A 12,914-nucleotide genomic window follows, 5' to 3' on the forward strand; every position below is an offset into this window, starting at 1 on the left:
AAGATGAGGAAGGATTAAGGAAATGTCAGAGCCTGGAGGAGACTAAGAAGACATGACAACTAAATGCCTTGTGGGGTGCTGGGCTGGATCCTGAACCAGAAAGGGGGCATTAGGAGAAAAACTGGTTGAATGCAAATGAAGTCCACAATTTACAGTACCGAATTGATGTTAACTTCTCAGTTGTCAACACTGTACCTGGTTATGTTTGACATTAACATGAGTGGAGGCTGAGTCAAGGGTATAAGCAAACTCCACTATTTTTGTAACTTTTCTCTAAGACCAAAACTATTTCAAAATTAAATCTAAAAACAAATCACCCAGAAACACTGACTGTTAACATTTCTGGTGTATTTTCTGCCTGTCCCTTATCTTGCACGGGGTGATGTTCTACGCTCCACATAAATAAGATCATGTCAGACATGTGGTTTTATTCTAAACCAGGCTTTCGGAGATGTTACCATGTTACAAATAAGGAAATTAAGGTCTAGAGCAGGTTAAAGGTCATACAGTTAATAAAGGCCCAGACTCAAGGTGAGTGCAGGTCCCCTGATGCTAAATTCCAGAATCGCACTAACCCAATTTTTGAAGAGTAAGTTCATCCACTTGTTCACGTATGCATTTGACCATACCCCACACCTGCTGTGGGGAGACAGTCTAGGAGACCATGATCCCACCATTAACCTGCTTCCATGCTAAAGGTTTTATACTGCAGCCCAGGGCCCCCAGCCACACAGCCTGCCTGGTGTGACTGGGTAGGACAAGGTGATGTGCCCCTGCAAGAAAAGACTCATTGGGCTTCCCTGGTGGCGCAGTGGTTGAGAGTCCGTCTGCCGATGCAGGGGACATGGGTTCGTGCCCCGGTCCGGGAAGATCACACATGCCGCGGAGCGGCTGGGCCCATGAGCCATGGCCGCTAAGCCTGTGCGTCCGGAGCCTGTGCTCCGCAACGGGAGAGGCCACAACAGTGAGAGGCCTGCGTACCGCAAAAAAAAAAAAAAAAAAAAATTCTAATTGTGGTAAAATACACGTCACACAATTTACCATCTTAACTATCTTCAAGTGTGCAGTTCAGTATTAGGTACATTTATATTGGGGCACCGATCTCCACAACGCTTTCATCTTGCGATGGACTTCCCCAGACTTCTCTCAATCCTTCCCCCTCCCTTCCATACTTCTCCACTGCCTGCCACCCATAAATCACTATAACCAAGGGACTGGAGCCCAGGTCTCACAAGTTCCAGGGCAAGGTTCCCTGCTACCACCCTGGGTGGCAGCTGGGCCTGGGCCTGGCTGTGGGGCCAGTGGGCTGGCCAGGCACCCTGGACTTCTGGGGAGCTTTCACACTGCAGTCCTGCTGCCTCCTGCAGATCTGAGCTCTCTGCCCCAGAGCAAGCCCAGGCAGCTCTCAGCTTCCACCTCCTGTTTGCCTGAGGCTGCTCCAGGTCACCAGGGGAGGGTGGGCAGGGAGGGCAAGAGAGGTGAACTCAGGCTCCTCCCCAGCACGAGTGACTCAAGGAGGGGAGTCCAGGTCCCAGGAGTCCACTTTCAGCCCAGGGCGTGGGGTGCAGGCAGGTGAGCAGGGTCCTACTCCCTCCATCCCGACAGCCACAATGCCCTGGTCGTGACACAGCTCTCAGGTTTAGAACAATCTTGGACCTGGCAGAAGCTACAGCGGGTACCAGGAGTTACCTGTTAGCCTGCTCTTGCTGTGGTCTGAAATCTCAGTTGCTGCCTCTCCAGGAATGGCCAGCTCTCCTCCCTCCTCCCTTCACCCTCGGGCTAGGGCCTGGCCCCAGTGGACTAGAGAGGACAAAGGAGGGCAATGAGTGAAGAGCGGGTGGGCGGGGGCCACACAGCTGTGAAGCCTCTGTAAGTGCCAGGTTCTTTCCCATGGGTTAAGCCATTTCATTTATGACCTGGTTCTGCCTGTTTACAAGTGAAGAAACTGAGGTTCAGAGAGGTCACCAGGAAGTTACAGACTCAGGATTAGAGCCAGGGCTGCCTTTCTTCATCCTCTTCCTCCTGGTTAGAAAGCAATCATGAAGTGGCTTTTTTGCAGATGGTGGGTTCGAGCTGAGCATGGTCAACCGTCAGGTTTGGGGAGGCACTGGGGGACATGGACTGGAGGCTCAGAACTCGCTGTCTCCTGGGGATGACTGCCAGATGACCCACAAGTGCCAATGCACTGCATCAAGCACTGCCCCAGTGACAGAGGATGGGGGAATGGTTTTGCCTTGGCGGTGGGAGGAGGGGCCTTGGGCACAGTGGATGCCCTTAATGGATTTTCCCAACAACAAGCACTCACAGATGAGGACACTGAGGCAGTCCCCAGCACAGAGGTCTGTGAGGCAGGGACCAGAGCTGGGCCTGAAGGAGCTGTCGGACCAGTCCTGAAGATGGGACGCCACCTCTCAAGCAGAGGAGAGTGGAGACATAATGCATAGGCTGGAAAGTGCCCTCCAGGGCAGAGTGGGGAAAGGCCAAGAGCAGGCAGTAGGGAGCCCAGGCAGACTGCTGCAAAACTCAAGGAGAAAGGTGATGAGGCCAGAGGTGGCAGCCAGAGAGAAGGGGAAAATTCCAAGCCTCCATTGGTGGCTCCAGGGTTTTACAGTCTTGGCCACTCACAAGTAGCATGGATGCACATACTACCCAGCCCAGGGAAACTGACCCAAGACAATGTGAGCGCGTGCTGGGTGCGGGTTAACAGCCTTCCCAGCCACTTTAAGTCAGGCTCTGTGGCAAGCATTCTGACCTTCTGATCAACCTTCCCCATAAAAAGGAGAAGGACAAACTGACATTTACAGATGCCTACTATCTGCCAAGATACTGTGCTGCGCATGTGCTTCACAGATGATACTTCATTTAATCCTCCCAGCCAAATTATGATCCCCTTTTTGAGATGAGAAGACCAAGGTGTACAGAAAGAAATGAAGTTGTCCAAGGCCAGCCGATTCAGGAAGTGGGTGCACCCAGGGAGCTTCTTTCCCTTCCCTGGCCCCAGGCATTAAGTGCCTTGCCCCTTGACATCTGGGCAGTGTGGCTCCTGAGCCAACTCCACAGGGATGCCAAATCTGGGGGCAGGTGGCCCAGGCAGAGGTATCTGCCCTGTGAGCCCAGGAAGGTGAGCAAAGTTCACTGCATACAACCCCCAGCCCCGCCCACTCTGGCCTCTCCCACGCTGTCCAGGCAAGCAGGTAGAGGGGGACAGAGGCCTGGTTCCTGCCCAGCCCACCTTCTTACCTTCTTTTTTTTTTTTTTTTTTTTTGCGGTACGCGGGCCTCTCACTGTTGTGGCCTCTCCCGTTGCGGAGCACAAGCTCCGGACGCGCAGGCTCAGCGGCCATGGCTCACGGGCCCAGCCGCTCCGCGGCATGGGGGATCTTCCCGAACCGGGGCACGAACCCGTGTCTCCTGCATCGGCCGGCGGACTCTTCAACCACTGCGCCACCAGGGAAGCCCCCACCTTCTTTTGTTGTTTTGTTTTGTTTTGTGTTTCACTGAGGCTGCTGGCATTTATTATTTATTATTGTAACCACATCAACTCTGTGGTTACCCATTAACCTTGGGTAAATGTCTCCACACCTCTCGGAGTACTGTTTTGCTCAGCCTTCAAAAGGGAATAATACTGCTTACCTAAGAGGAGGCGGCGAGAATCAAGGAGGTGATGGACGGAACGCGCCTCTTCCGAAGCTGTCGGGTTCTGGAAACCGAGACGGGCGAGCGAGGAAGGAGGAGAGGAGACGGCAGCGGAGGAGCGGGACGGGCTGGGCGCCCTCTGGGAGCATCGGCCACGTTTCGGGCTGCGGACTGGCCCGGGTCCGAGCTGGCGCACGCCGGGCGGCCGCGGCACACAGCGCAACCAGCAGGGAGCTCAGGCGCCACCGCCGCGCGGGATCTCGGCAGGCTGGGTTAGGCTGGAGCCGAGAGCCCGGGCGGGGCTCAGGTTGGCACGCAGTGGGCGGGGGTGGCCCGTGTCCCCGCCCCCCACATCCGGGGGCCTGGGCCTGGCTGTGGGCCGGCAGTGAGCCAGTGAGTCAGGCCGGGTTTTCCCTCCGCCTCTGGGGAAGGCTAGGGAGCGCTGCCGAACGAATTGGCGTCCGTCCCTCGCCAATCCGGCTTCGGCGCACGCACGCCCGCGTTTTTCCGGCGCCTGCCGCCTGGCCGCTCCATCCTGGTTCGCAGTCTCTGCTGGAGCCGGCGCCCTGGAGGGAAGGTTCAAGTCCGCGCAAGGGAGCTGCAGCGCGCGAGAGGTACAGAGCGGAGCCGGCATGGTGAGTGGGGCGCGTAGCGGCCTGGGGCCGGACTCGGGGGGGTGGGGCCGGCCGCCGAGGTCTAGCTTACCCGGCGACCTTGGCCAAGCCGGAGCCCTACGCCGGCCGAGGTTCACGTCTGAGAAGTGAGCAAGGGTGGCAAGATGCAGTGTGCGCCCAGGTACCCCTTGCTTCCAGATACCGAAGCACCGAGGTGCGGGATCGGGGACCGTCCGCGAGCAGGGACGCTCTGCTGGGAGGGCGGGCGGCAGGTTACGCTGCAAACGCGCTTTCCTTGGGGCAGCTCCTGGGACCCCTGCACCACCGCTGGGGTGGGACAGGTGCCCTTGGCGCTGGAGTCTGACCTCGGCTTCCCCGCCCCCAGGCTATCCGCTCGGGGCAAGCCTTAGAGAGGAGCCTGGAAGAGACATCCCCTTCCGCCCCTCAGGTAGCTGGAGGACCTCCCGCAGTTCTGGGGGAGCCCTCGCCTCGGCCACAGCCTTCCCCGGGGAAATTCCATGGAGATGCCAACCTCGCCTGCCCCTCCACCTTACCCACGAGACCCCTCTCCTGCCCTCTCCCGCCCCCTCCGGGGTACCCACTTCCTCCACTAACCCCCTACCCTGTACGAGCAGCAGCTGCCAGCCTGCTGCCAGGGATCCCATGAATAGGGGACGCTCCCAGGTCTTGAGCACCATCCCAGTCTGGCCACAACCTTTGGCCAAAGTGAGGGCCCGCCTGGGGCCGGGCGGAAATCCGGGCCCTGACTGCGTCCAGAAAAAGGACTGGGACCTGTCATCTCCCACCCAGCAATCTCCCCGCCTCCACGAGCAGATCGGGGCTCTCCTCACTTGCACCAGGAGCTCAGCCTGTCCCTCGGCCTCGGTGCTCCCTGCCCGGCCTAGGGAGGGACAGAGGCAGGAGGCTATCCTGGGCCTGGTGATCGGCCTCCTCCCAGAGCCCTCTTAGGCAGGGCTTCTCTATCGGCTGGCTGTGTGTGGGTGTGTATGTGCGAGACTGAATGAATGCAGCCAGCCTGCTCCCGCCACCGCCTATAGAGCTAGCAGCTTCCAGGGCTCAGAGTCCAAATGCAGCCGTGCTTCCACTATTTCTTCCTGACCCAGGGGCAAGCAGGGGGGATTACCGGCTGAGGGGACTGAGATCCAAACCAACTTGGTTGCAGGGGCCCTTGCGAGTGTGGGGAGTTGAGCAGATATAATACACAGCAGTGTGTGCCCATGGAGGGCAGCTGGTAACCCCTGGCTGGGACAGCCTGGAGCAGAAGAGAGGGCCTTGCCTGGGGAGTTGGGATTGCTCTTCGTGTGGGATCTTAGGCAGCTCACCTCTTTCTGGGCCTCAGTTTCCCTAGCTGTAAGATGGGGTAAGGGTAACTACTGTCTTCCCCGCCTCCATGAGGCTGTCGTGGAGATGAGATGATGAAACAAAAGGGCTGATAAAAACTGTAGAGTGCCGTGCAACTGTAAGTGACCATATAGTGATACTAAGAATCACTCCTGCAGCATTTAGACGCTGGACTCTGCCTTTTCACAGGTCGAAGTGGGACTAGGGAATGCCAGCCTCTCCCATTCCCTCCTTGGGCCCCTCTTACTGACTGCCCCCTCTTTTGGAGCTGGGACATTCCAGTCCCATTCCTCAGGGGCAGCTGCAGTCATGCCCCTCAGCAAAGCTGATCCCGAAGCAGGTGGTGGGACCCTCCCCTGGGGCCAGGGCTCAAGAGGGGCTAAAGGCAGCCAAGGCCAGACTGGGAGCTTCCTACCCGAGTACTCTGGGTGCACCCCAGAGGAGATGCACAGTGGGGTCAGGGCAGGCTTCTAAACGTGGGGAGCCTGTGTACATTTTCCTATGCAGCTGAACATGACCTTAGGCATGTTTTACCTCCTGGGCCTCAGTTTTCTCTTCTGAAGTGGGGGATGACAATATTCCCTTCCCATGTGTGTTGTGAGCACTTGGTAGGCCCAGCAGCAGGCTGACTCAACAAGGCACCCACCAAGGGACACTGGGATGCCTCCCTGAGTGTCCTCTCTTTTTCTGCTTCATGGCCAGGGTGGTCCCCCAGCCCTGTTCTCCTGTCTCCACCAAGGGTTCGTCCAAAGGAGATGCTCCCAGTGTCCAGGCTCTCCGTGTTTCTGGCTAATCTTGGAGCGGGTGGAGGGGGAGGTGGAAGCAGGAGTAAAGGGGCCCTGTTGGGGCCAACCGGGACCTGTGCAGAATAGGACCTATGTGGCCCAGCCGAAACCTTGCTGGCAGGGTGGTGGGGTGGTGGTGGTGAGGTTCAGCTCTGTGCAGAGCTCTGGTCCCCAGGCACGTAATGAGTTCTGGGCGGGGAAGCCCAGGCACTTGGATGAGGAGGCCCTGTTTTTCACTCTGGCGGTCCCAGAGAGGCTGCAAGGCACTTGCTGTCTCTCCCTCCCTCCTCCCCCCACACATCCTCTCCTGCACAGCTGCTCTGGCCTGAGTGGACCAGTCCCTGGGCTTCCAAGCAATGGGAAGGCATGTGTGTATTGGGGGTGTGGGGGAGGCAGGGGAGGTGGATGGACTCCTTTAGGAAAAAGGACTGTCCCCAGAGTGAGACCTGGGCAGGGTGGAGCCTCCCAAAAGCCAGGGGCCTTGGCCCTACTGGGGGAGCTAATAATACAGCCAGAGAAGTTATCTAGGAGGGGTGGAGGGTGGAGGGTGGGGGCCTTAGGGAAAGACAAAGGGAAGGGCTGTTTTTGCCCCTCCATCTAGCTCCATAGTTATTTCAAATTGCTCAACTCACTTGTGGAGAAAAGCCGGTCCTGTGTGTGTGTGTGTGTGTGTGTGTGTGTGTGTGTGCGTGCGCACACACACACACACACACACACACACATACACTCCCCTACATCTAGCAGCCTTGGGGCTAGGGAGGACAATATGTATTCGTGTGTTATGTGTGTCTGGAAGGTGATCAGTGCTGTGTGGATGACCTTGAGCGTGACTGTGTCTGCTGTTGGATCCTCTCTGTGTCCTCTAACGGAGGAACTTACGTGCCGCTGGTGGCACTGACTGGACTGCCGTATGTGTGTGGTGTATGTGCTGTTTTGGCCCATGGCTGCCTCTCCCCTGGACCTGAGACCCTTCGTGGGGATTATGGAGTGTTGGTTATTGCTCCCTGAGATAGGAAATGAGGCTCTGGCCAGCAGAACGTGAGGCACTGTGTGTTTGGGATAAAGTGGGCATATTTGGCACCACTGCCACCATCCCAGCCACCATGCTCTCACCAGGTTTACAGTTCACAAGCCCTTTCACCTCCCCATCTCTGTGACTGTCACAGCAACCCTATAAGGATGGCAGGGCAGGTAGAGTCTTTCCCACTTTGGGGAAAGGTGGGGAAACTGAGGCATGGCGAAGGGAGGTGCCCCATGGAGAGATGGTGTGAGAGTGCGCTGGAGACCAGATTCTCTGCTGTCTACCTCCCCAAGAAGCAGTGACAGGAGTTCAGTGGGCTGTCCGACACAGCAGTGTCTGTTGCTGGGTGGGCTTGTCATGGTGAGGGGGTGTCAGATTGGGGGGCAAGATGCTTCAATTCCAACTCTTGGGCTGTGGGTGACATCCTGGGTTCCCACTAGACATTTGGCAGTCGTGTTACTAGAATCACAGGCATCCTCACTCTGACCAGCTCTGTGACCTTGGGCAAGCCACTTCACCTTTCGGAGCCCCCAGTGCCCTTACCTAAAAAACCAGATAGTTAACCATATGCCAGGGCTCCGAGAAACCCCTACGCAGGGCCATGTCACTGTAGGTGCCCAGCACCTGTCATTCCTTATCTGGATGACTCTCTTAACCCTGTGTGGCTTGTGACACCCCCAGAGAGGTTGAGCTGTCTGGGGGCTGGTAGGGGAGGGTTGGGAAGGTTGCTTTTGCCCGGGGTGAGATTGAGGGCCACAGGGTGTGGGGGCAGGGCTGTGCCCTTCCACCCCCCTCCCTCCTTCCCACTCCCTGTGAGCTTTGTGTTCTACAAACACAAAACCTGGAAATGGTTGAGGAAGATGGAACCTCCTAACCATTGTTTGGAGCAGGAGTCAGTGTCCCGGAAGCATATTGGGTTGTGGGGCAGGGCGGGGGGGAGGGGGTGGACTGGCAGCTGCATTGTGCCTGCTGGGTGTCTGTCCGTGAATGGGAACAGCTGGGTGGGAGGCAGAGAAGGTGGCATTCATTCACTTGGCAAGTCCTTTCTGAGCACCTACTGTGTGCCAGGTGCTGGCCTGGATCCAGCGGGGCACTAGGGAGAGGCCCTGCCCTCCACAGTGTGGTCCCAGCACAGGTGGGAGACCTGGTCGCTCGGGAACTTGCTGGCGGCATTCACGTGTCTACCAGCTAAGCTCAGCTTCAGCCAGCCTGTGTTGATCCTGGCTGTAGGCCAGGCCCTGGACTGGGCGTTTTGTCCTCTAATCTTAGCCAGTCCTCCCAGCATCCCTGAGTGATAAGAGTTGTCATGGCCATTGTCCAGATGAGGAAGCCAGAGCCCACACACTGATTGGTTCCACACATTGGGTCAGGATTTGGGTCCCGCTGCCTGGTGGTGGGCTTTGGAGGGGCAGCATATACAGGGGCTGGCAGGGGCTCCAGCTGCCCCTTTCCCCTGCCTCGCACCACTGCCCCAACATGGACACCTGTTCCGGAACTTGTGGCCATTGTTCCCACCGTCCTTCCCCTCGGGCCCTTCCTGTTTGTATCCCTCGTGCGGTAGCCCCCAACCCCACCCGTGCCAGGTGTTTCCCTTAGGAAAACTCTGACCCTCTGCAGGAAGAGGGGTTGAATGGGGTTTTCCCCCTCCCAAGGGAAGAAGGAATGGAAATTCTGAGGCCACCAGCCCTGGTTCCCTGGTGCCCTCTGTCCACCCACAACATTAGGTGCCTGGCAAGAGAATGAACAAAGTTAGAGTCAGACAGCGATGGAGTCCTTAGCTGGCCCAGTCCTGGGAGGGGCCCCTATCCTGCTGCTTCAGGTCCTGGTCCCCCGTGACCCCAGTCATACCCTGGCCCCTAGTCAGAGCTGGAGCACTAGACAGGTGGCCTTGGGACCTCTACTCCTTTCTCTAGGAATCCTGTCCTGGATTCTCTCTGGAACCCACATCTGCCACTCCTGGGTGGGCCAGGTGGGGAGCTGACACAGAGCAAGCACTTGGTTTTAGGGCATCAGGGGAGTTGGGCAGCAAGCGCCTACCTGCTCTGACGGAGCCTCCCGACCCCCAGAAGCAGCCGCCTATGCCCTGGTGAAACTTCATGGCCACAGCCCCAGGCCCTGCTGGCATTGCCATGGGCAACGTGGGCAGCCTGTTGGAACGGCAGGACATGTCCCCTGAAGAGCTACGGGCAGCACTCGCAGGGTCTCGGGGCTCCCGCCAGCCTGATGGGCTGTTCCGGAAAAGCTTGGGCCAGCGCGAGCTCTTCAGCTACCTGCACCTCCCCAAGAAGGACAGCAAGACCACCAAGCGGGCCCCTCGGAACGAGCCTGCCGACTATGCCACCCTCTACTACCAGGAACATCCTCGGGCCGGTGACTTCAGCAAGACTTCGCTGCCTGAGCGGGGTCGTTTTGACAAGGTGTGCCTCTGCCGTGCCCCTCCCTACTGTGGTAGTGTGGGGATGGGGCTTCCTTGGAGACCCTGATGCTGGGATGGGATGTGACAGTCTTTTTTTTTTTAATAACATGCGTAAATTTTTTTTAAATATATATTTATTTGGTTGCACTGGGTCTTAGTTGCGGCAAGTGGGCTCCTTAGTTGCGGCAAGTGGGCTCCTTAGTTGCGGCACATGGGCTCCTTAGTTATGGCAGGTGGCCTCCTTAGTTGCAGCATGCATGTGGGATCTAGTTCCCTGACCAGGGATTGAACTGGGGCCCCTTGCATCGGAGCTCAGAGTCTTAACCACTGCGCCACCAGGGAAGTCCCATGAAAGTGTTGCTATGGGCAGGCTTGAGACTTGGTCACTGCCTCCTGGTGACATGTCCCCCATGTTCTCAAAGAGGATTCCCAGGGGCTGCGGGAGGGAGCATCGGAGGGCAGAGCAGAGCAGTCAGCCCAGGGTCTCATTCCTGCCCTCTCTTCCTGGCAGTGCCACATTCGCCCATCAGTATTCAAGCCGACAGTGGGCACCGGGAAAGGCTTCCTGTCCATGCAGAGCCTGGCGGCCCACAAGGGTCAGAAGCTGTGGCGCAGCAATGGCAGCCTGCACACGCTGGCCTGCCACCCTCCCCTGAGCCCGGGGCCCCGGGCCAGCCAGGCCCAGGCCCGTGCCCAGCTGCTGCATGCCCTCAGCCTGGATGAGGGTGGCCCCGAGCCCGAGCCCAGTCTGTCCGACTCCTCCAGCGGAGGCAGCTTTGGCCGCAGTCCCAGCACCGGCCCCGGCCCCTTCTGCTCCTCCCTGGGCCACATTAACCACCTTGGGGGCTCCCTGGACCGGGCCTCACGGGGTCCCAAGGAGGCTGTGCTGAGCTGCTTGCCCGAACCACCACCCCCCTACGAGTTCTCCTGCCCCACTGTGGAGGACATGGTGGCCGTGCTGCCCGACACCTGCGAGGAGCTCAAGAGGGGCCTCAGTGATGAGAATGGCACCAACCCCTTCACACAGGTGAGAGCAGCCCCTGCCTTGGTGTGCTGTTCTGTCCCTTGGCATTAGAGTACAGGGCAAACAGAGGGTCAACAGCCAGCTCTCCCACATGGCTCTGGGCACAAGAGAATAAGGAAGAGAGAGGTGATTTGGCTCCTCTCCCCAAGCCCCACGTGGTGGGGATGTCATGGCATTGGTGGTCCTTGCTGGGAGTTGGGTGGGAGGGAGACTCCCTGGGAGGGCCATGTGTTGAGGACACTTCACCTCTGGAGGACCTCGTGGGTTAGGGCACATGTGTGGCCAGAGCATTGGACCCTGGACCCTGTGGTGTTGAGGCACAGGATGTTAGAGGCAGCTGGAGTGTTGGATCTGTGGGCCAGCCATGGGAGTGCAGGCAGTCGGTGTCCGGGAGGCAGGGCCGTGTGTGGATATCAGGGCATGGCAGGCGCCTCTTCCTCTTGGCAGGTGCTGGAGGAGCGCCAGCATCTGTGGCTGTCTGAGCTGAAGCGCCTATACATGGAGCAGTTGCACGAGGTGACCCAGAAGGCCGAGCGTAGTGAGCGCAACCTCCAGCTACAGCTGTTCATGGCCCAGCAGGAGCAACGGCGCCTACGCAAGGAGCTGCAGGCACAGCAGGGCCTGGGCCCAGAGGCCGATCCCAGTGCCCGATCAGAGGAAGAAGCCCGATGGGAGGTGAGAGACTAGGCATTCAGAAACTCCTGCCCTCATTACTGTCATCTCATCCTCTAGCTGCCTTCCAACTGGTCCCACCTTACCCTGCTTTGCTTGGCTCTTGCCCATCCCTGTCCCCCTTCAGGTGTGCCAGAAGACAGCAGAGATTAGCCTCCTGAAGCAGCAGCTGCGGGAGGCCCAGGCTGAGCTGGCACAGAAGCTTGCTGAGATCTTCAGCCTGAAGACGCAACTTCGGGGCAGCCGGGTGCAAGCCCAGGCCCAGGACGCAGAGCTGGCCCAGCTGCGAGAGGCTGTGCGGAGCCTGCAGGAGCAGGCCCCTCGGGAGGAGGCCCCAGGCAGCTGTGAGACCGATGACTGCAAGAGCAGGGGGCTGCTGGGGGAGGCAGGAGGCAGTGAGGCCGGCGATGGTGCCGAGCAGCTGCGGGCTGAGCTGCTGAAGGAGCGGCTCCGGGGCCAGGAGCAGGCGCTGCGCTTTGAGCAGGAGCGGCGGATATGGCAGGAGGAGAAGGAGCGGGTGCTGCGCTACCAGCGGGAGATCCAGGGGGGCTACATGGACATGTACCGCCGCAACCAGGTGCTGGAACAGGAGCTGCGGGCACTGCGGGAGCCCCTCGCGCCCTGGAGCCCTCGGCTTGAGTCCTCCAAGATCTGAGGCCAGCGGAGTGAGCTGACAGCAGAAGCACTGTCAGAAGATGGCTTGCACAAGCCCACTGAGACGGCCAGCTCCTTCCTTACATTGGTCTGGGGCAGAATCTGCTGTAACCAGCCAAAGATGGAGAGGCTCGCTGAGAGGAGGGATCCAGTGGGACTGTGGGCTGGATGGGTGCCAGCAGCAGGAGCCAGGGCAAGGCCCTACTGGCTGAGGAATGCCCAGGCAGAACCCAGCCCTGCTCCCTGAAGTAGGTATGGCCCAGGAAAGGAGGTTTGGGAGTGAAGAGCCCTGTGATGCAAAAGGGCCAGTGTGAGGGAGGGAGGCTGGGATGGGAACATTGGCCTCCCCAGAATAAAATCACATTTTCTACGAGGAGGCACCAGGTGATGATGTTGGGCCTGTCCCTGACCTGAGTCCAGAGGATCGTGGATGGTCAGGGTTAGGGCTGTTGTCCCAGGCTGTAGCTCCACCATGTTCATGGTCAGTGGGGAGGGTATGCCTTGTGCCTCTGTGTGCAGCTGCTGGACATGCACGTTGGGGACTGGAGGAATCCTTGCCCTGGCACCACAGAGTTCCTTAGCTGCCATGTGGGATGAAATTCCTTTCTTTAGCATCAGTGAGACTTTTCAGAAGGCAAGTCAGCCAAGGTATTGCTATAACATGAAACGACGTCCTCTTTTTGGAAAGGCTGGGCCCCAGGTTCCCAGGCCCAGCTGGATGTGGGGCCGGC

The 12,914-nt window shown here is 58.6% G+C and overlaps 1 protein-coding gene and 1 pseudogene across 5 annotated transcripts in view; one reads left to right on the top strand and one right to left on the bottom strand.

Moving 5' to 3' along the window:
• LOC111169818 (glycine cleavage system H protein, mitochondrial pseudogene) overlaps window positions 1-4,841 on the bottom strand; it is a 53,989-nt pseudogene extending 49,148 nt beyond the window's left edge. Inside the window, exon 1 of the transcript XR_016392867.1 lies at window positions 3,633-4,841. The product of XR_016392867.1 is annotated as a glycine cleavage system H protein, mitochondrial pseudogene (transcript). The remainder of the gene's footprint in view (window positions 1-3,632) is intronic.
• Window positions 4,007-12,556, top strand: LOC149749870 (NEDD4-binding protein 3). 4 transcript variants are annotated; one of them, XM_089909773.1, is made up of 5 exons: window positions 4,007-4,270; window positions 9,487-9,834; window positions 10,345-10,860; window positions 11,305-11,532; window positions 11,657-12,556. In XM_089909773.1, exons 2-5 carry the CDS (start codon window positions 9,514-9,516, stop codon window positions 12,182-12,184), a joined length of 1,593 nt encoding a protein of 530 aa, XP_089765899.1. In that variant the 5' UTR covers window positions 4,007-4,270; window positions 9,487-9,513; the 3' UTR covers window positions 12,185-12,556. The 4 variants fall into 4 exon arrangements, with proteins under 4 accessions (XP_089765899.1, XP_089765896.1, XP_089765898.1 ...); XM_089909770.1 differs by having other exon boundaries at window positions 4,008-4,270; window positions 9,331-9,834; XM_089909772.1 differs by having other exon boundaries at window positions 4,008-4,270; window positions 9,423-9,834.
• The last annotated feature ends 358 nt before the right edge of the window (window positions 12,557-12,914 follow it).

Source organism: Delphinapterus leucas, chromosome 3 (assembly GCF_059928025.1).
Source record: "Delphinapterus leucas isolate spDelLeu-1000000601 "Yukka" chromosome 3, BTC_Dleu_Yukka2, whole genome shotgun sequence".
NCBI lineage: Eukaryota > Metazoa > Chordata > Mammalia > Artiodactyla > Monodontidae > Delphinapterus > Delphinapterus leucas.